At 37.7% G+C, this 22,445-nt stretch overlaps 1 protein-coding gene and 1 pseudogene across 2 annotated transcripts in view; one reads left to right on the top strand and one right to left on the bottom strand.

The window, feature by feature from the left end:
• Nucleotides 1-22,445, bottom strand: part of CCDC81 (coiled-coil domain containing 81) — a 43,095-nt gene that overhangs the window by 18,808 nt on the left and 1,842 nt on the right. For both annotated transcript variants that reach the window (XM_032393505.1, XM_032393506.1), the window contains exons 2-6: nt 12,945-13,006; nt 11,184-11,340; nt 7,248-7,504; nt 4,731-4,810; nt 2,376-2,497 (exon numbers count right to left, since the gene is read on the bottom strand). In XM_032393505.1, the coding sequence (XP_032249396.1) occupies nt 2,376-2,497; nt 4,731-4,810; nt 7,248-7,504; nt 11,184-11,340; nt 12,945-13,006 (678 nt within the window). The remainder of the gene's footprint in view (nt 1-2,375; nt 2,498-4,730; nt 4,811-7,247; nt 7,505-11,183; nt 11,341-12,944; nt 13,007-22,445) is intronic.
• Nucleotides 18,292-18,828, top strand: LOC116625168 (annotated as a pseudogene).

Raw genomic sequence — 22,445 nt, 5'->3', positions numbered from 1 at the left:
AGGCAAGTCTTTGCCATTAAGGATCTTTCAGTAGATACACAGACAGTTCCCTTAACGATGGGGTTTGAGTTACGATTTTTTTGACTTTATGTTGGTGCAAAAGTGATATGCATCCAATAGAAACTGTACTTTGAATTTTGAACTGTGATCTTTTCCCAGACTAGTGATATGTGGCACAATACTCCCTTGGGATGCTGGGCAACACAGCAAGCTGCAGCTACTAGTCAGCCACACGATCACAAGAGTAAACAAGCAATGCATTTACAACTATTCTGTACCCAGACAACCAGTCTGTTTTTCACTTTCAGTGGTCAATAAATTACATGAGATATTCAATACTTTATAAAATAGGCTTTGTGTTGGATGATTTTGCCCAACTGTAGGCTAGATGGCACATTTAAGATAGGCTAGCTATACTATTCAGTAGGTTATGTGTATTAATATGATAGTTTCAACTTATAATGGGTTAATCTGAACATAACCCCCTCATTAAACTGGGGAAGATCTATAGCTGGATAGAAAAATAAGATATAAAGAAAAAACATGAGAGCTCTCATTTGTGGAGGTCTTATTACATGTCAACCATGCTAAGTGCTTTACATACACTGCATAAATAGCAACTCAGGACAATGATGAAAAATGTCTATATCCCAAATGATGGTGCCATCTTTAAGGGTCTGCCATATTCAGAGAAAAGAAAGAAGACACTTCAGAGTCCAGTGATGAGAGAAGTGTTCATGGAGGAAGTGAGATGTAAAAAGGATGCTGAGAAGTGAGTAGGATTGGGAGAGACTGTAAGAAAAGGAAGGACATTGTAGGCAGGAGAAAAAGAGAACAAAAGCATGAAGGCAGGGAAGGGCAAGACATGTTAGAAGAATATGAACAGTTTTGCTCAGAGAAGGAGTCTATAGTGACAGATGAGGCTAAAAACACAAAAGCATGTGAATATTAGGCTAAAAGTTTACATGTAGTTGTGTAGACCTCATGTTGCAAAACTAATATCCACAAACCAGTGTTTACCCACTGATACGTTTTGTTTGGCCCAATCAGCATTTTTTGCTTCACTGTCAATTAGTGTGTTGCCCACAAAGCAACAATCCCTCAGAGGAAGTCTTCAGAGGGTAGTATGGAAACTCCTAAGGATTTCTAGGACCCTTTCAAAAAGTCTTTGAAGTCCTAGGACTTTCATCATGCGCTTCAACCAAGTCAGCACATCATAACAGATTAAGTAAAGACATAGACATAAAAATCCAACTATCTTCTATTAAGCCAAATATCAAAGATGTAAAATTACCATTCTCCATTTTTCATAAAAATTATTATCTATGCTAACATATTGCCCTATCGAACCCCCTTCATGCATTTACATTATCTGCCTGGACCCCATAGGCATCTGAATTTTGGCTTCTTTAAGTAATGGGGAGCCAGCAGAGAGATCATAGTCTAAAAGCCTGAGAGTCAGAAAGTGGTCAAGATGAGATATAAGATTCCAGGAATAGAAGATATCTGTTAGATGTTGTGGAGGGGGGTGGGAGAGATGGGGTGGCTGGGTGATGGACAGTGGGGAGGGTATGTGTTGTGGTGAGCGCTGTGTATTGTGTAAGACTGATGAATCACAGACCTGTACCCCTGAAACAAATAATACATTATATGTTAATAATAAAAAATAAAATAATAACAGTAATATTTAAAAAGAGATTATCCTACTCTTCCTACAATTTTAAAGGTTAAAAAAAAAACAGAAACAGATGTGGAATTCTAGCAAATGCTTTTCAGAATCTAGATTTGGGTGATTTACTTTTCTTATTGATGAACTGTATAATTATAATACATTTCCTAATGCCAAACGATCTCTACATTGCTAAAATAAACCCTGTTTGGCTACCATAAAAAAAAAATTGCTACTTGAAAAAATCCTGAGCCTTATGAGATTTAATTAACATATATAAAATATCAGCATGGTCATAGTATTTAGCAGATATTCTGTAATTATTTACTTTCTTTTGGATTAAGAAATATTTAAATGTTTACCATATGTGCTACATTGTACAATTATATTTATGTAATTTTTTTAGTAATGTTGTTTTAGAACTTTCCTATATTTTTAGAATAAAGAAATATAACTTTTTAGGAATTATATTAACATAGGTAGTTTTTCCTCGATGAATGTTTATGAAAGAGATTATAGGATTTATATATTAAAAATAAATAACTTTAAAAACCATGATCTAAAAAAAGAAGATATTTGTTAGAAAGAATAATACAGTGATTATTCATGAATCTAACTTTATTTGGGGCATAGAAGTCACTAAGCAATATGGCTGGACTCTTAAGCAGTAAAGCATGACAGATGATACCCAGAATCATTGGCCTACCTCTGATGCCTTCTTCTTTGTCTGGCTGGTCTTTTAATTTGTACTTCCTTTGTCTATTCTTTCTACCTTCTTCTACAATGGTCTCCATAGGTGGTTTGTTCTCCATCTCCTTGAGCTCAATCCTAGAAATAAGCCACGATGTTTACTGCACTGTACCTGAATAGGTGACCATGTGAACTATCAATCCTGAGAAGCAACCCAACTAGCTCTCTGATTCTGAAGTAAGCCCATTTCCCTCAAGTGGGCAAGTGCTTTGATTTGCTAAGGCTCTCTTTGAGCCTAAGTCTGAGAGCTGATCAAGACTTTCCCCCTCAATACTGGGGACTCAAAAGCAGCTCTTATACAGATAACTTGTGGGATTTAAGCTTTTGGGTTTGGTTTCAGTTTGAATTTGTCTGTCTTTTCTAGTTCTATAACCAGATGCCATTAGGAGTAATACAGTGAAAGGTGGCTGTTGGATGGCTTGAAGGCAAAGATTCATAGCCTGGTAGGCAGAGTATATCTGGAAATAACCATTCCTCTCTGCTTTCTCCTCCCCACATCCCCATCCCTTCCCCAGGCAAAAGTGAGGGACTTACAAAGGCACAATGGGGGAATGGGTTTGTTCAGTTGGTGTGTGTAATTGTAGATTTTCTGTGGTCTCAAGTATGGAGTGCTAGGTTAGAGTTAGAAGCAGGAGAGAGGAAAATGGGGGAGAAGTGGTACTTCCAGTAAATTCAGGGGCCGAACTTCACATAAATAAAACATCTATAACTGTTTTGACTATTTGAGTCCTCATGTCCATGTCTAGACTCTCTCATTGACAGGAAAGCCTGTCAATCTCTGGTCTTGATTCACTGCAATTATTTCCCTCCTGGAGTGCTGAAGCCAAAATATGTCCTAGCAGGGCAGCCAAATTTACCTTCAAAATACAATCAAAATAAAATTATTTGAATCCATTGATTTCTTTTTAATGCGTAAGGCAACGTGGTGCGATGGAAAGAACAGTGGAGCAGTGAGGAGCCATAGTTTTATTTCTGACTTGGCCAGTCAGTTGTTTGGCCATTTCATCTACAAGATGAAGGGGTTGGACTAATCTCTAATGCTTATTCTGGTCCTCACACTGATTTTGCTGAGGTATATGTCATACAGTCCTTCCATCAACAATCCAATGAACACAAGAGGATGTCCACACTCAAAAACCATGAGAAAATAACACTCTGGGAAGCTGGTTGTATTCTCCAAACTTCCTCCACCTGAAATGCATAGTAGTTAAAGGCACAGCAATTAAGATTAAGAACGTGATTAAGGGCATACGATGAGTGAGTGATAGCCACTCACTGGAAATAAAACCCAATATCTTGACTCCTATTCCAGTGCTCTTAATACAGTATCATGTTGTTTGACTTGTTAAAAGGAAAAAAAGAATTAAAATTATAATTAATTTTGGACCTCTATAAAATGGATAAAATTATAATACATACCTCAAATAGTTGTAGTGAAGATTAAGTACAATAATATTGAGAAAGTGCTTAACAGTATCTGACATCTACAGTAGTAAGTGTTCTATTATTATTATATTATTATTATCATTATCATTATTATAATCATTGTTAGCAGCAGCCACCAGTAACGCCCATGGCACTCTTGAGATAAAGTTGTTCCTTTATTCCACTTGTCTCTCTAACTGCTTGAGAGGTAAAAACCAGAGCTTAGACAGGAGGTGGGCTAGACTGCAGAAAGAGGAAGCTAGGTCAGAGAAGTGATAGAAGGTAGAAGAAAACTTAGCAGATGAGAAGAAGTGCACTAATATTGCAGAGACTAAAGTTGATGGGAGGTAGTATCAGAATTTCCAGGGAACTAAGAGTAGTTTAAAAAATGAATAGTCTAGATGGACCTAGAAGGTACAATGCTAAGTAAAATAAGTCAGACAGAGAAAGACAAATACCATATCATTTCACTCATATGTGGAACTTACGAGTTCCACAAACAAACAAAGAAAATAAGAGACAAACAAAAAAGCAGACTCTTAAATACAGAGAATAAACTAGTGGTTTCCAGAGGGGAGGTGGGTGGGGGGATGGTTAGATAAAGGGGATTAAGAGTACAGTTATCAGGATGAGCACCAAGTGATGTTTAGAATCGTTGAATTATCAGAAAAAAATAAAATAAAAAAGGAATAGTCTAACTGCCCATTGTTTTCTATCTTAACTACAGAAAGTATGCATTAAATTCTTCTTTGCTGGAGCACTGAGAGAGAGAGAGAGAACTCTAAAAGGAGCATGAGCTAGAAGAGGTGAGAAACACGGCCCAATCACATTAGTAAATCATCAAGAATTGCTGTACCTGGAGGAACCTGTGGAGCAAAGCACTGACCTTGGAAATGCAAGCACACTGTTGGGTCGCTTCCCTAAGATCTCTCTGCTAGACAACACGGAGTCCACAGTGTCCGGCCTCTGAAGGACAGAGACAGAAAAGGGTTACACCTGGGGCGGTGGTCCAGGACAGACAAATCTAAGCTATAGGCTGTCTCAGAGGCAAGGATACCATGGTACTCTCTACTGTTATTTTTTCGAATACTTAAAGTCTAGAGCTTAAAATCCAATGAAGAATTATCTCATTTATCACCTGGGTAGTCCCATACCAATGCCACTGATGCTGCCTTTTCTCAAACCATTTCCTCTTTGGAAATTGCCTTCAGAGTTTATGGCTTCCTTTACATATCCTTAAGGGGAGAGCCAACTTAATAGAAACTATCAGGAAAATGAGCAAGCACGCTAATTTCACTCTTGACTCAAATAACTCTAAAATTGGGTGGTTAAGAGAAGGGCTTGAAGTCAGATGGATTCATGTTCACATCCGCATTACTGTTAACATTTATGTAGCCTTAGACCCTGGGCATATGGGGATAACAATAGGATCTAATTCATGGGATTTTTATGAGGTACTGTATGTAAGTGGCTGGCACAGAATAAGCACTCAACAAATGGCAGCTATTATAATTATTACTACATTATATAGTAATCACAATATTACATTATACTAGTATAGAATAACATACAAAATTATTTTGGGATTAATGACATGGTTTACAAAAGGCTTTGAAGGGAATTTCCAAAAAGAGGTTTTAAATATGTTTCCAGCAAAAGCAGCATCATTGAAATAAACCCACAGCTTCCCAAGAGAATCATTCTGCAGGACAGCACTCAGGTTTAAGTTATGGGACATTTAGGGGAAAAACAATCACTCTCACCACTTTACAGCAATTTCCTAAAGTGTGTTTTATAGATGTTAACAAGTATTGGATTAACCTAAAGTTCCCGGATTCATGATTCAGGCAGCTAAAGTGGCTTCTTCGTAGCCAGACTTCTCAGACCCTTTAACAGGCCTGTGTGCTTTGTGCCTCTGTCCATGCGAGTGATATACTTGTTTATAGATGATTAACTCTTTGACAAAAAGGTTAGAAGTCCTCCATCTGCTTTGGCCTCCATCCTCTTTTCATAGGTTCTCTCTCCAGACTACTTCCAGAAAACGCTCCTTAAAAGTTATGTCTTAGAGTACAGCAGGCCAATTAAAATGCTCTCCTCTTTTATAAACACATTATTAAAGCTACAAAGTTCCATAGAATCACTGAAGATTAGAGACAGGCAAATGCTCTGACCTTGCTTCTGGTAGGTTTTCATGGAAAAGAGAGAGTTATACCTGTGTGTGTTTCCACTTTACACACACAGGGTCGGTTCCCCTCTTTAAAATCTTGCGTGAGGCCAGATTGTGGAGAAAACAACCAAATGCCTCATTATGCACAGCTCTTAAAGTCCCCACCCCAGAGCTCCATGAAAGAAGAAATTAGAGGGTAAAATTTGACCATATTTATAGAGTTTCATTTCATAGCCTTTTCACTTAAAAATCAGGCTTTTGCTCTATGGGACACAGGATTATATAACATTCTATGATAATCTAATTCACTTATACCAACTTTGTTCATTCCCAGATGTGTACCTAGGGCACATTAAGCATTCAGTTAGTCCCATTGACTGACTAGTTCACTAGCTCCTTAAACTCTGTTATGTCCAACTTAGCATGTAGGTCATACAAGTTACTGAATAGTTAACAATGATGGGGTCAGTTATGAAATTTGTTCCACAATATGGCAAATTAAAAGTTAAAGATACATTTCCATGACTCGATTTATTGTAGGCTTTCATTAAAATACTATAACCAGCAAAAAAAAAAGACTAGAAATTCTGGTTCTACCACTTATTAGCACCCTGATTTCAGTCTTCCCACATAATCTGACCCCCATTTTTCTCATTTATAAAATCAGGATGATAATAATGCCAGTTTGATAAAGTTTTGCCCCTCAAATGAAATAATATATGTGGAAGAATTTTTAAACCATAAGGCACTATAAAATATTCAGAATTATGAGAGTTTCTGTTACTATTTATATTTTTCAGTTGGCATTGACTCAAAACTTAAAGTTTCTTTGCCCTTCTAACCTTTTTGTCAGAGTTAATCATCTATAAAAAACCACTTCTTTTCACTTGGGGTAAGTGCCATTTAAAATATGTCAACCTGAATTTTTCTTTTTTTTTTTCCTTAAAGATTTATTTATTTTAGAGAGAGAGTGTGTGCATGCGAGCAGGAGGAAGAGCAGAGGGAGAGGGAGAGAGAGAATCTCAAACAGACTCGCCATTGAGCATGGAGCCCAATGTGGGGCTCGATCTCATGACCCTGAGATCATGACCTGTGCTGAAATCAAGAGTTGGTCGCTTAACCGACTGAACTACCCAGGCACACTTCAATCTGAATTTTTCTTAATAATTAATGACACACAGTTAATTCAAAGCTACGATTGGGAGAGGGGTTTAGAGAAGGAAAACCTTAATTTACATTTGCTAGGGCTTTTGCCAAAGCCCCACTTCCATCCATTGAACAAAGGAAGTCCTTATAAAATCTCATCTTCACTTTGTTGCCTCTAATCACAAGGACCCCGATTCCTTTGAAAGTAAATTCTACATTTTGTTTGATGGAAATTGATCGTGATAAAAAAAGCAATGTCTCCTTCACACATCCTTCCACTGTATCCCTGCTAAATGGACCCTCCAGGGATATCATGACAAAATTAAGTGGAACAACTGGGATATCACCTAGAGGAGAAAAAGACAGGGTGGGGGGAAAAGAAGTGGAAATTACAACAAGGACATATCATATACACTCACAAATAATTATTTAATTCTCAGTACTGAAAAATAGAATTGTCCATGTGCCCTTAGTTGTACCCTATCAATAGACAGTAATAGGCACAATTTTCCCTAAAAGTATATTTTTTGCTCAAAATAAGAACAATTAGCTTTCTAAGCAGTACTCCAGACAAGCTTTTGGTTTTATCTTGGAGACACAGTAATAAATAACTGCATCTCTTCATCAGAGTGTTTTCTGAAGTTTTCAGCCCTTTATCTCTCAGGACATACTGTCACAATATTTGCCTATCTCCTCCAGTTATCAAACCGTTTTTAAATGTTTATAAATATCTATAAATGCCAACTGTTTTGAAAAGAGTCATCTTCAATAGAAGTTACCTTCAAATGAAAGTGTTTCTTAACGGAGGGTATCAGACTGGATAACTTGCTTTTCCTCCCTAATAAGTCCATAAATTATATTGCAGAGGAATATGGTTATACCTAGCATAAAAATAAGCACAGGGTCTATTCCACTAGAACAGACCGCCAGTCAGAAAAGGGGGTAAATAACAAAAATGATCAAGAGGATAAATCCAAAAAGAGGCAGTAAACAAGATCCACTAATAGAGGAACAGGATAGGAAGAAGATAAGAACATTCTAAACATTCATTCAGCAAGCTTTACTTTACAGCTTTTCAAGTGTCCAATAGTGCTGGCTGATGAGGATTAATATCTCTACAAGACACAAACTTCCCTATATCATTCCATAGTCTTCTGCACAATTTAATGGCGATTCTATACCACCTTCTTCCATTTTATTTATTATTTTTTGTAAATTTCTTAAAAGAAAATGCTCTATTGCCTGCCTCTAGATTGTCCCCTCCCATTCGTCCGATGCATCTCTTCAATCTGTCTTCCAGCCCACTTATCTCAGTAAGGACAGTATCAACTCATGATGGACAAGAGAATGGATACATTGTAAATCTTACTCTCATGACCTCTCTGTAACTCCTGTTGACCATGCCCTCTCTTTGCTCTTGTATCCATGGCACTATTCTTGGTTCTCCAATTTCCTCTTCCTTGGTCTCCTTTGCTGACTTCCTTCCTCTTCTACTTCTGATAAGATGGTGTTTTATTGCTGCATTGTTGTTTTTTTTTTAAACAAGACTTTGTCCTTGTCTGTCTCCTCCCCTTACTTCATATCCTCTCCTAAGTAAATTTATCCAAATCTTGACCTCTAGTCTCCATCCCTCTCCTGAGCTTTGGATTATCTCCACCTAAGTATCGCTACGGGAATTTCAAATTTAACATGTCCAAAAGTGAGCTCATTATTTTACCTGCCACCCCAACCTGCCTTCCCCCTTCTTTCCCTATGGCATTAATGACAAGAACGTACATCTATTTTCCAAGAAATCTGAGTCACGCTAAATACCTCCCTTCTTCTTGCTACCTACCACTCTCAACTGGCAGCCAAATCCCATCAGTTCTCCATACGAAATATGTCATAAATTGACTCCTTCATCTTCCTCCTGATTACCAATGCCTTCATTCAGGCTTCTACCATATTTCACCAAACTACTGAAATTAAAGATTTTATTTATTTATTTGAGAGATAAAGAGAAAGCACAAGCAGGGGGGGAGGGGTAGAAGGAGAGGGAGAAGCAGACTCCCTGTTGAGCAGGGAGCCCGATGCAGGGCTTGATTTCAGAGCCCTGGGATCATGACCTGAATTGAAGGCACTTAACCAACTGAGCCACCCAGGCACCCCAAAACTACTATAACTAAAAGAGCTATCTTCCTAAACTAAAAACTGGACTAGTACATACAATTCCCTGCTCAAAAACTTTCAATGGCTCCTCATTGCCTGTAGGATGAACTCCAAAGTCTTTATCATACTGCCAAAGGCCCCTCACAATTTGACTGCTACCAACCATTTTTGTCTTACCTCCCTCCACTCGCCTCCACAATCATATGCCCTGGTCATACAGAAGTACTCGTTACTTCCTTAATAGGTTTTACTCTTTCTTTTGTTCTTGAATTATTCATACTGTTCCTGAAATATTTTCCATAGCTTCTCTGCCAAAAAGTCCTATCAAGACCTTTAAGACCTCCTGGTATATGTCATCTTCCCAACCCTCCTTGAGCAAAGTTAGGGATGCTCTCCTCTCAGCTCCCCTAGCACTTGATCCAGTTCTGATCAATGCTGCTTTCACAGCATTTAATCATGTTGCAACATTTGCTTATATATTTATTTCCCATGCTAAATTCTGAGCTCTTCAAAGCAAGGATCATATCTTGACAATCTTTAAGAATCACTGTGTAATGTTTAGTTAGTTACCTAGTTAATTAATGATGAAGAATCATAACTCCAAAGCTAAACTCTAGGCAGAATTGTTCTTGTGAATTAACTCAAGCATATATATTTAATTCTGAAATTTCTTCAAACTTATAAAAAAATAATTAATTCTTCAACCTTGTAAAAAAAAAATTAACTATGGATCTAAACTACTTTTTTGGAGTATACTATGAGATCCAAGATGGAAAGCTAATTCTAAGGAGCAAATGCTTTTGTCAAAAAAAAAAAGTTGGCTATATTTTCACTTTATTTGGTAGGTTTTTGATGAATTAGGATATTATATGTCCATAAAACTATAGGTAAAAATGTCTGAAAAGTCAATCAAATATACCATACAGATTATATGCATAATGAATTCTAAGTATAATTTGTTGGTATTTGTTTTTCCAATCTTTCATTTTTTGGTGGGAAGTTACTCTGAAAATTAACTTTCAGGGAAGTTCACATAAAGACAAATTTTAGCCTTTTCACCTGCTGACTTTGGGGATAGACTGTCTCTCTTTATCCATGTATGAGTCTGATGCAATAGGGGATAATAAGGAAGGTCAAAAGGAACACAGCCCAGAAATTGGGAAGGAAGCCCCCAGAGGCCCCTAAGTAACCAGGGCAGGTGTCACTAAGTCCACACACCAAAGCTGGAATGTAAGCAAGCGTCCTGTGTCAGGTGTCATGCCTGTTTTGTTTACCACTATATCTCAAACTCCTGGAACAAAGCCTGACACATAGTTGGGCCTCAGTAAATATTTGTGGAAAGAGGGAAGAAAGGAAGGCGGGGGAAGGAGGGTAGGAGGAAAGAAGATTTTAGGGTGTGAGAGGTATACAAGGTGTTCATTAAGTCTATGGAATTACTAACCTTCTCACTTTTAAATTTTAATAATTTAGATTACACATGATAGAAACAGTTAGTGATCTTTTTCATAGCTAATATGGACTATAATTCTAACCAGAAACCCTAATTAACTTTTTCAATATAACCATTTAACTTCTGAGGACTAAAAAAATGAATAAAGTCTGCACAACTCTGTAATGTGGCATTTATATAAATTAGCCTTGATGTCACATCAAGTCTTCCCACGCCTGCCTCTTAAGCCACTGAGGTTTAAAATGGCCTGCAGGAAGACTGTATATCATTTCCTGCATTGGCCCCCCACTCTTCCAAAGGGACCACGTGAAAAGAGAGTTCCTCAAATCAGAAACCAGTAACGCAGCAAATGAACAGACTTTGCCCTTTCATTTTCATCCCCAGGCCAGTTACTTTCTGAGAAGGTCTTAAATGTTGAAGATATTTACCAGGAATATATATTTTGTTTTGCTTGAGTCCATGAATCTGTACTAACTTCTCCGCCATGATAAATATGGGCCTCTGAATCAGAATAAACTTGTTGTTTCCCACCTCAAATTTTTGTCTCATGAAAGTGAAAATTCCAAGTCCTGGGATCTGAACCCCCTGAAAGAAAAAAGGAGGGGAAAAAAAGAGTAACAACCAGAATTCACTGAAGGGGTAAGGAAAAATAACCCTTAGTACCATTATCCAAAAAACATGGAAAGAATTAAGCATTAAACAGTCAATGATCCCTACAATCTCCTACAGCTATAGCACATTATGACTCTAAGTTTCCATATAAATATAAATGTAATATGTTGATCTCCAATGATTCTGACATCAGATCGCCCATCTTCATTATCATTCAAGGGCTGTGAGGACTAAGAAAACTTGTATAGGTGCCATAGCTACTTTTAATCTATTTTTAAGATTCCTCTGTCCTGGGCACCTGGGTGGCTCAGTTGGTTAAGCGTCTGTCTTTGGCTCAGGTCATGACCCCAGGGTCCTCCGATGGAGTCCCACGTTGGGCTCCCTGCTCATCTGCTTCTCCCTCTCCATCTGCCTCTCCACCCCCCAACACCCCCCTCATGCTCTCTCACACTCACTCTCTCTCAAATAAATAAATAAAATCCTTTAAAAAAAAAAAAAGATTCCTCTTGTCCTAAATTGTGTGAAATTCTAAATTTTTATCATTTGCCATTAGAGAGAGGGAATTTAAGAGGCCACAAGAATCTCTGCTTTCTCATTCTGTCTTTTAGGTTTTGTCTCTCATTTAAAATCAGACAATCCAGCATCCAAGGCATATGCTGCAGTGTAGTGATCTTGGCTGATGGGTAAAAGCAAATGCTTTTGGCTCTCAAACTGGGTCTCTGTCTCCCTGGAAATATCATACCTCAAGGGTTACAAATGCCTACAGGCACCATGAAAGAATGCAAGGGAGTGAAGGTAGCCAACCAGAGAATGCAGTGGCTAGAAAGTACAAATCCCATTCAAAGGCAAGAGCCCATTGTTGGCTCCAGCCAAGTGTCATCATGCAGGAATGGAAAACTGGTATTGTTAAATCTGCTGATTTTTCAAGAAAAGAGAGAAAGAGATGCAAAACTTTATTATATAGACTCTCCAAACTTTAGGTGGTGATGACTAATTCAAATTATCAGACCAAACAAAAGTTTGAAGGATGAATTTGGCCGAAGGGCTGTCATATTGGGACCTCTGAGTAGCTTATAAGTTCCACAGTTTCCCAGCTCCCCCCAGATTCCTCAAATATCTGTCCAGTTCTATGGCATCCAAACTCAAGGCTGGGCACAGTTTCTTATTTTTGGCAAGATGAGTTCAGTCCCTGATTGTCTTCTTGTATTTAAGTTAAAACCCATTCCCTGTAAGGAGGCAAAACAGGAAGCAGTATATCCTTCTATAACTATGCCAGGAACTATCAGGTCACAGATAAACAGAGTTCATCTAGTTCCTCTACACATAGCCAGACTAGTCAGTGATCTTGGTATCAACTAGAAGAGCAGAACTTTTACGAATTCATTACCTAAAAATAAAATCCATGTTTGTTAAATCTACTATCCATAAGTCATAAGTGGGAGCATCATAAAATCACAGGACTGAAAGTTAAATTGGATGGCCCTAAAGTCTGCTATCTTGCTCACAGCAAACTTATACAAGACTAAGGAGGAAAAGTTGTTTGGACTCTTGCATTAAACTTAAAGTATAAATCTTACCTTGTGTAGGGATAGCTGCCGTTCCACAAATTCTGACACATTTGCCCAGATAGTAGAGACTTCTAAAATTCAAAGGAAATAAAAAATAATTTATTTAAGCACTCATGTGACAGAATCTAGTGCTAGTAAATAAAAAAGTAAATATTAAATGCAGAATCAAATAATAGTAATTCCTAATTAATTAGAATTAACAGAAAGTAAGGTCATTCCCCAAAGTTAATTTTCCTAGTAACTAAAGCTCACCCTTTTAAGTTCCAAAAATGTACTTAATAATAACAATAAATTTTTGAATAAAATCTTTCTAGGATAAAAGGAACTCTATCACATATTTGCTTTTATTCTATAAAGGAAATTCTATAAATTATATAAAAGTGTGACAGAGTTCCTTTTATCCTATAAATAGAACTAGCCAAGTATAATCTAGACTTTTTATAAGTTTTTATTTAAATTCCAGTTAGTTAACATACAGTGTAATGTTAGTTTCCGGTGTAGTTTAGTGATTAACCCTTCCATACAACGCCCGGTGCCCATCACAAGTTCGACCCTTAATCCCCATCACCTATTTCACCCTAGCCTTTTCTTTTTTTTTTTTTAATTAACATATAATGTATTATTTGTTTCAGGGGTACAGGTCTGTGATTCATCAGTCTTACAGAATAAACAGCGCTCATCAAAACACATACCCTCCCTAATGTCAATCACCAACCACTTCATCCCTTCCATCCCCCTCCACTCCAGCAACCCTCGGTTTGTTTCCTAAGATTAAGAGTCTCTTATGGTTTGTCTCCCTCTCTGGTTTCTTCCCTAGGAATTCATCTTCTTTATCCATTCATCTGTTGATGGACATCTAGGCTCTTTCCATAGTTTGGCTATTGTGGACATTGCTGCTATAAACATTGGGGTGCACATACCCCTTAGGATTGCCACATTTGTATCTTTGGGGTAAATACCCAGTAGTGCAATTGCTGGATCGTATGGTAGCTCTATTTTCAACTTTTTGAAGAACCTCCATACTGTTTTCCAGAGTAGCTGCACCAGCTTGCATTCCCACCAACAGTGTAGGAGGGTTCCCCTTTCTCCACATCCTCGCCAACATCTGTTGTTTCCTGACTTAATAATTTTAGCCATTCTGACTGGTGTGAGGTGGTACCTCATTGTGGTTTTGATTTGTATTTCCCTAATGCCGAGTGATGTTGAGCACTTTTTCATGTGTCTGTTGGCCATTTGGATGTCTTCTTTGCAGAAATGTCTGTTCCTGTCTTCTGCCCATTTCTTGATTGGATTATTTGTTCTTTGGGTGTTGAGTTTGATAAGTTCTTTATTGATTTTAGATACCAGCCCTTTATCTGATATGTCATTTGCAAATACCTACTCCCATTCTGTCTGTTGTCTTTTGGTATTGTTGACTGTTTCCTTTGCTGTTTTATCTTGATGAAGTCCCAATAGTTCATTTTTGCCCTTGCTTCCCTTGCCTTTGGCGATGTGTCCAGGAAGAAGCTGCTGTGGCCGAGGTCAAAGAGGTTGTTGCCTTTGTTCTCCTCAAGGATTTTGATGGATTCCTGTCTCACATTTAGGTCTTTTGTCCATTTTGAGTCTATTTTTGTGTGTGGTGTAAGGAAGTGGTCCAGTTTCATTCTTCTGCATGTGGCTGTCCAACTTTCCCAACACCATTGTTGAAGAGACTGTCTTTTTTCCATTGGATATTCTTTCCTGCTTTGTCAAAGATTAGTTGACCATAGAGTTGAGAAACCATTTCTGGGTTCTCTATTCTGTTCCATTGATCTATGTGTCTGTTTTTGTGCCAGTACCATACTGTCTTGATGATGACAGCTTTGTAATAGAGCTTGAAGTCCGGAATTGTGATGCCACCAGCTTTGCTTTTCTTTTTCAAGATTCCTCTGGCTATTCAGGGTCTTTTCTGGTTCCATTCAAATTTTAGAATTGTTTGTTCCAGCTCTGTGAAAAAAGTTGATGGTATTTTGATAGGGATTGCATTGAATGTGTAGATTGCTCTAGGTAGCATAGACATTTTCACAATATTTGTTCTTCCAATCCATGAGCATGGAATGTTTTTCCATTTGTTTGTGTCTTCTTCAATTTCTTTCATGAGTATTCTATAGTTATCTGAGTACAGATCCTTTGCCTCTTTGGTTAGATTTATTCCTAGGTATCTTATGGTTTTTGGTGCAACTGTAAATGGGATCAACTCCTTAATTTCTCTTTCTTCTGTCTTGTTGTTGGTGTATAGAAAGGCAACTGATTTCTGTGCATTGATTTTATATCCTGTCACTTTACTGAATTCCTGTATGAATTCTAGCAATTTTGGGGTGGAGTCCTTCGGGTTTTCCACATAAAGTATCATATCATTTGCAAAGAGTGAGAATTTGACTACTACTTTGCTGATTCAGATGCCTTTTCTTTCTTTTTGTTATCTGATTGCTGAGGCTAGGATGCCTAGTACTATGTTGAACAGCAGTGGTGATAGGGGACATCCCTGCCGTGTTCCTGACCTTAGGGGAAAAGCTCTCAGTTTTTCCCTATTGAGAATGATATTTGCTGTGGGTTTTTCATAGATGGCTTTTATGATATTGAGGTATGTACCCTCTATCCCTATACTGTGAGGAGTTTTAATCAAGAAAGGATGCTGTACTTTGTCAAATGCTTTTTCTGTATCTATTGAGAGTATCATATAGTTCTTGTCCTTTCTTTTATTAATGTAGTGTATCACACTGATTGATTTGCAAATGTTGAACCAACTTTGCAGCCCAGGGATAAATCCCACTTGGTCATGGTGAATAATCCTTTTAATGTACTGTTGGATCCTATTGGCTAGTATTTTGGTGAGAATTTTTGCATCCATGTTCATCAGGGATATTGGTCTGTAATTCTCTTTTTTGGTGGGGTCTTTGTCTGGTTTTGGGATCAAGGTAAGGCTGGCCTCATAAAATGAGTTTGGAAGTTTTCCTTCCGTTTCTATTTTTTGGAACAGTTTCAGAATCTTTAAATGTGGTAGAATTCCCCTGGGAAGCCATCTGGCCCTGGGCTCTTGTTTGTTGGGAGATTTGTGATTACTGCTTCAATTTCCTTGCTGGTTATGGGTCTGTTCAGGTTTTCTATTTCTTCCTGGTTTAGTTTTGGTAGTTTATATGTCTCTAGGAATGCATCCATTTCTTCCAGATTGTCTAATTCGTTGGCATATAGTTGCTCATAATATGTTCTTATAATTGTATTTCTTCTGTGTGTTGTGATCTCTCCTCTTTCATTATGATTTTATTTATTTGGGTCCTTTCTCTTTTCTTTTTGGTAAGTCTGGCCAGAGGTTTATCAATCATATTAATTCTTTCAAAGAATGAGCTCCTAGTTTCATTGAACTGTTCTACTGTCCCTTTGGTTTCTATTTCATTGATTTCTGCTCTACTCTTTATTATTTCTCTTCTCTTACTGGGTTTAGGCTTTATTTGCTGTTCTTTCTCCAGCTCCTTTAGGTGTAAGGTTAGGTTGTGTATTTGAGACTTTTCTTGTTTCTTGAGAAAGACTTATATCACTGTATACTTCCCTCTTAGGACAGCCTTTGCTCCCTCCCAAAGATTTTGTTGTGTTTTCATTTTCATTTGTTTCCATGAATTTTTTTAATTCTTCTTTAATTTCCTGGTTGACCCATTCATTCTTTAGTAGGATGCTCTTCAGCCTCCATGTATTTGAGTTCTTTCCAACTTACCTCTTGTGATTGAGCTCAAGTTTCAAAGCATTGTGGTCTGAAAATATGCAGTCTTTTGGTACTGGTTGAGACCTGATTTGTGACCCAGGATGTGATCTATTCTGGAGAATGTTCCATGTGCACCAGAGAAGAATGTGTATTCTGTAGCTTTGGGATGGAATGTTCTGAATATATCTGTGAAGGCCATCTGGTCCAGTGTGTCATTTAAAGCCCTTATTTCCTTGTTGATCTTTTGCTTAGATGATCTGTCCATTTCCATGAGGGGGATGTTAAAGTCCCCTACTATTACTGTATTGTTGTTGATGTGTTTCTTTGATTTTGTTATTAATTGGCTTATATAATTTGCTGCTCCCATATTAGGGGCAGAAATATTTACAGTTTTTAGATCTTGTTGGATAGACCCTTTAAGTATGATATAGTGTCCTTCCTCATCTCTTATTACAGTCTTTGGTTTAATATCTAATTTGTCTGATATAAGGATTGCCACCCCAGCTTTCTTTTGATGTCCATTAGCATGATAAATGGTTTTCCACCCCCTCACTTTAAATCTGGAGGTGTCTTTGGGTCTAAAATGAGTCTCTTGAAGACAGCATATCAATGGGTCTTGCTTTTTTATCCAATTTGATATCCTGTGTCTTTTGATTGGGGCATTTAGCCAATTTACATTCAGGGTAACTATTGAAAGATATGAATTTAGTGCCATTGTTTTGCCTGTAAGGTGACTGTTACTGTATATTGTCTCTGTTCCTTTCTGGTCTATGTTAGTTTTGGGCTCTCTCTTTGCTTAGAGCACCCCTTTCAATATTTTTTGTAGGGCTGATTTGGTGATTGCAAATTCTTTTAGTTTCTGTTTGTCCTGGAAGCTTTTTATCTCTCCATTTTCAATGACAGCCTTACCCTAGCCTTTCTTAATGACCCATTCAAAAAGCATTTATGGAGACTCATAAAGAGATTTTGTGTGTGTGTATGTGTGTGTGCGTGTGTGTGTGTGATCTTTCTCCACAACCCCGCCCAGATGATAAACTCCACGACAGCAGGAACCTAAGTTGTTTGGTGCACTGAATCTTTGTGTACTATCAACAGTGAGTAGCATGTAATAGCCTTCAATATTTTTTAAATGTCTTATGTCCATAGAACATCATTACTAAATCTATAAAACAATATATTCTTTTTCTAATTGAGATTCAATTGACACAATATTATATAAGTTTCAGGTGTACAACATGATTCGATATTTGTCTATATTGCAAAATGATCACCATATTTTTGCTTAATTTTTGACTTGCTTTTCATTCTCATTTGTTAATGTTAGACTACCAGCTGTCACCACTCTCTGCTGCTAGTGCTCTGCAGAACCCCTACCTAATCCTAATTTACTGCTTCTGACTTGCTGTGTTTTTTATTTCAACAGATATACTAATATTATCTCTAAAACAATAGTATTTAACCACAGACCTTAGGGTAGGGACCCAAGCAAGGTCTTGAATCAGTGCATAGACTTCTCACTATCTGCTCTGAATGATCAGAGAGAGGTCTATGTTTTTCTTGTTCCGAGCTGTGTTCCCCCCCCAAAAAAAAACTGTGGAAGAAAAATAAGTAGTTGCCAATAACTAGTGTTAAATATGGGATATGAAGGTATACTCTAGGTATAACCAATATTTAGAAATACAGAGACTTGGCAGTGGGCACTGCAGAATGGACTTCGCTGGCTCATGCGCCTCACTCCCCTTCCTCTGCAACTAAGTCTGACAAACCCAATATGGCTTAGAGTGAGAAATTTGATAAATTGAAATTGAAGAAGACAGAAACTCAGGAGAAAAATCCACTGCCTTCCAAAGAAACAACTGAACAGGAAAAGCAAGCAGGTGAATCTTAATGAGGCATGTGCAGCCAATATGCATGGTACATTCCACAAGCATTGCCTTCTTACTTCTTTTAGCTGTTTAACTTTGTCAGATGCAAAGAAGTTGGATCAAGTTTAAATGGCTGTGCTGCCCTTTTTCACATCAAAGAATTCAGAACTACTGACAACGAAAACCACGCTTGCCTCTCCCATCTGCCTGTCTGTCTGGCAGGGAAGGAAAAGAACTGGCATGTTGGTAAAGGAAGAAGCTGGGTGGGAGGACAGTGAAATCTAGAGTAAAAATGAAGCTGGTCCAAAGTGTCCTGCAGGCTGTAAAATGCAGTTTAACCACAGTGCCATTTTTTTGTTCCAACAATTTTAATTATTGGAATGTACAATTATTAATATACAAATAAAAAAATTTTAAACCTGGAAAAAAAAAAGAAACACAGAAAATTGAGTCTGTGTTGACATCTCCATTCCAAACCCAATGATGTGTATATATTAAAGGTACTTTCCAGGGGCACCTGTGTGGCTCAGTCAGTTGAGCATCTGACTCTTGATTTCAGCTCAGGTCATGATCCCATGGTTGTGTGATCCAGTCCGTGTTGGGCTCTGTGCTCAGTGGGGAATCTGCTTGAGATTTTCTCTCCTTCTGCCCCTCACCCAGCTCGTGCTCTCGTTCTCTCTCTCAAATAAATAAATAAAATCTTAAAAAAAAAAAAAACACTTTCCATTGAGGAACTCTTTGCAAATCAAGAGTGTTATGTTTTATTTTTTTTTAAAGATTTTATTTACTTATTTGACAGAGAGATAGAGAGCACAAGTAGGCAGAGAGGCAGGCAGAGGGAGAGGGAAAAGCAGACTCTCCCCTGAGCAGGGAGCCCAACGTGGGGCTCGATCCCAGGACCCTGGGATCATGACCTGAGCCGAAGGCAGCCTCTTAACTGACTGAACCACCCAGGCGCCCCTAGAGTGTTATGTTTTTTTTTGTTTTGTTTTTTGTTTTGTTTTTTTTAAAGATTTTATTTATTTATTTGACAGAGAGAGACCCAGCGAGAGAGGGGACACAAGCAGGGGGAGTGGGAGAGGAAGAAGCAGGCTCCCCGTGGAGCAGGGAGCCCGATGTGGGGCTCAATCCCAGGACTCTGGGATCATGACCTGAGCCGAAGGCAGACGCTTAACGACTGAGCCACCCAGGTGCCCTTAGAGTGTTATGTTTTAATTCTCAAAATAAAAGATCAAGAACAGTGACATTTACCAGGTTGCCACTTTGGGATATGGATGCAGTTGGTGACAAAAGACAAATTCTCTCCCCACTTTGGAAACTGCTTGATTTATTTGTATAACTTTTATTTCTTTTTTTTTCCTTTTTTTAAAATTTAAATTCAATTAATTAACATATAATGTATTATTTGTTTCAGGGGTATAGGTCTGTGATTCATCAGTCTTACATAATACCCAGTGTTCATTACAACACATACCCTTCCCAGTTACCCCATCCCTCCACTCCCCTCCAGCAACCCTCAGTTTGTTTCATATGATTAAAAGTCTCTTATGATTTGTCTCCCTCTCTGGTTTCATCTTGTTTCATTTTTTCCTCTCTTTCCCCTATGATCCTCTGCCTTGTTTCTTAAATTCCACATGTCAGTGAGATCATATAATTGTCTCTCTCTGATTGACTTATTTCATTTGGCATAATATATAACTTTTATTTCTAATGGCTTAAACCACTACTTAAGGCAGGGAAATTGCAATCTTTTAATTCCAGTATATCAGGGTTATAAATATTTTTATTAATATGCCAGAGAAGGAATAGATAGGCAATGAGAAGTAGCAGTGATTCTCATGGGCATCTGGGAAAAAGTTGGGTGATAGAAATTCACTCACCCACCAAAGAAAACTAGGGTTGCATGCTACAGTGAGCCAAGTGACAAGATTACAACCAAGTGTTTCCTCTGCTCTGCTCCATCCTACTGTATTCCCCACTCTTTCCCACCACCATAGACAAAAGAATTCTACTTCTGGTTGCTAAGAACTAAGAAGGTCTTACAACCAATCCCAATTGTATACGGAGTCAAAATTTTCATCATAACCAAAAATGTCATTAATTTACTAATAATACAGAATCTCCATACCCAGATTTACATGGAGACCTTTCAAATTAAGTCAAAACTATTAAATCTTTCACCTAGACTCATGATAGGCAGCTCAAATTTCAGGAAAACAATCTATACCAAAAGGAAATGATTTAATTAGAGCCAGGAGAAACTATATAGCTTGCAACCAAACCCTAATGAAAAGACTTGACTGAGCTTAACTGGAAATTTGAGGATCATCTTTCTTCATTTGGATAATATATTCAAGTCATGGTGTTTTACTCTATACAATCTAACAGGCAAAGTTATATAAGAGCAGAGTTTATTATTCTAAACCGAAATTTGTTATTTCTTACTGAAGAAAAAAAGAAAAGCTGCACATCATTCCGTTTAGGAAGCTTTAGGGTCCTGCACTTCAATTGGAATAGACAGATTTGAAAATCTTACAAACTATGATTTTAACTTTAATTTTTCTGACATCCCAAAGTCAGAGAGGGTATCACTAAATCTCAAAACAAAAAGAATTGTAGTCCAGTCTAAAAAGCAAGTTAAAGAATATGCTAATTTTACATTTTAGAGAAAGGTGTAATATCAAGAATCACTATTATGAAGAAATAATCCCTAGACATACCTTCTATACTCAGTTCAACCATTATTTGACTTCAAATTCTAAACATTTTATGCATTCAAAACCATATTTTTAAACACAGCGCCAAGTAGCAGGAATACTGTATTTTATATATGATCACTATAAAAAAGAACTAAGTGTCCATTATGTAAATTATGGAATAATACATGCTTGAAATAGATATTAATACCAAATATAAAAGATAAGCTCCCTGACTTCGTAAGACATCTTCTAAAATTAAAATACCGACACACAAACAAAGCAAAATATTCAAGAATGATTTGAACAAAGAAACATCTTCCCAGAGCATAGTGCAGTGAAAAGATCAGTGTGTTGCACTGAAGACCTACAGCCGTCCTGCCTCCGAAGATTGCTAGCTATGTAGTTTTCAAAAGTTTGACCAAGTTCACATCCATAAAATGATGACAGGACCTTCTAAGTACCATAACTACATAATACTTAACTTCGGTGAAACATATGGAAGTAACAGGACTCAATATATACAATGATGTAAAGTTAATTTATGTGTTTTGCTGAGATTGGAAGTTTATCCTCATCTCCTTCACAATGGGTCATTTGTGAACGTTAATAAGTAGTTACTTGACTTCTGTTTCTGTCCTTCAACCAATAAAGCTCTTGCTGAGGTCCCCAATGGTCTCCTTGTCAATAGATTCAATAGATATGTTTAATTTTCACCTCTCTGACCCCTCAGTCATATCTAACACTGATGACCACTCTCTCCTCCTTTAAACACCTCTCCTGTTGGCTTTTGTGACAACTACGGTCTCTTGGGTTTTCTTCCTACCTGTCTAGCCATTTCTTCCAGTCTCATTTGTAAGCTCATCTTCCTCAACTCAGCCATTAAATGTTGGAATTTTTGGGCACCTGGTTGGCTCAGTTGGTTAAGCGTCTGCCATCAGCTCAGGTCATAATCCCAGGGTCCTGGGATCGAGTCCCACATGGGGCCCCCTGCTCAGTAGGGAGTCTGCTTCTCCCTCTGCCCCTTCTCTTCCCTCCCACCCTGCTCATGCTCTCTCTCTCTCGCTCTCTCTCTCTCAAATGGGTAAATAAAATCTTTAAATAAATAAATAAATAAAATAAATGAATGTTGGAATTTTCAAAGGTACAGCTCTCGGCCTTCATTCTTCACTCCAGACTCTTCTTAAGCAGTCACACCCATGCCCAGGGCTTTAATGACCACCAAAATGCTGAT

Source organism: Phoca vitulina, unplaced genomic scaffold (assembly GCF_004348235.1).
Source record: "Phoca vitulina isolate PV1807 unplaced genomic scaffold, GSC_HSeal_1.0 scaffold74, whole genome shotgun sequence".
Classification (NCBI taxonomy): Eukaryota; Metazoa; Chordata; class Mammalia; order Carnivora; family Phocidae; genus Phoca; species Phoca vitulina.
Note: the sequence above shows the minus strand (reverse complement) of the source record. Positions and strands in the feature narration are given on the sequence as shown.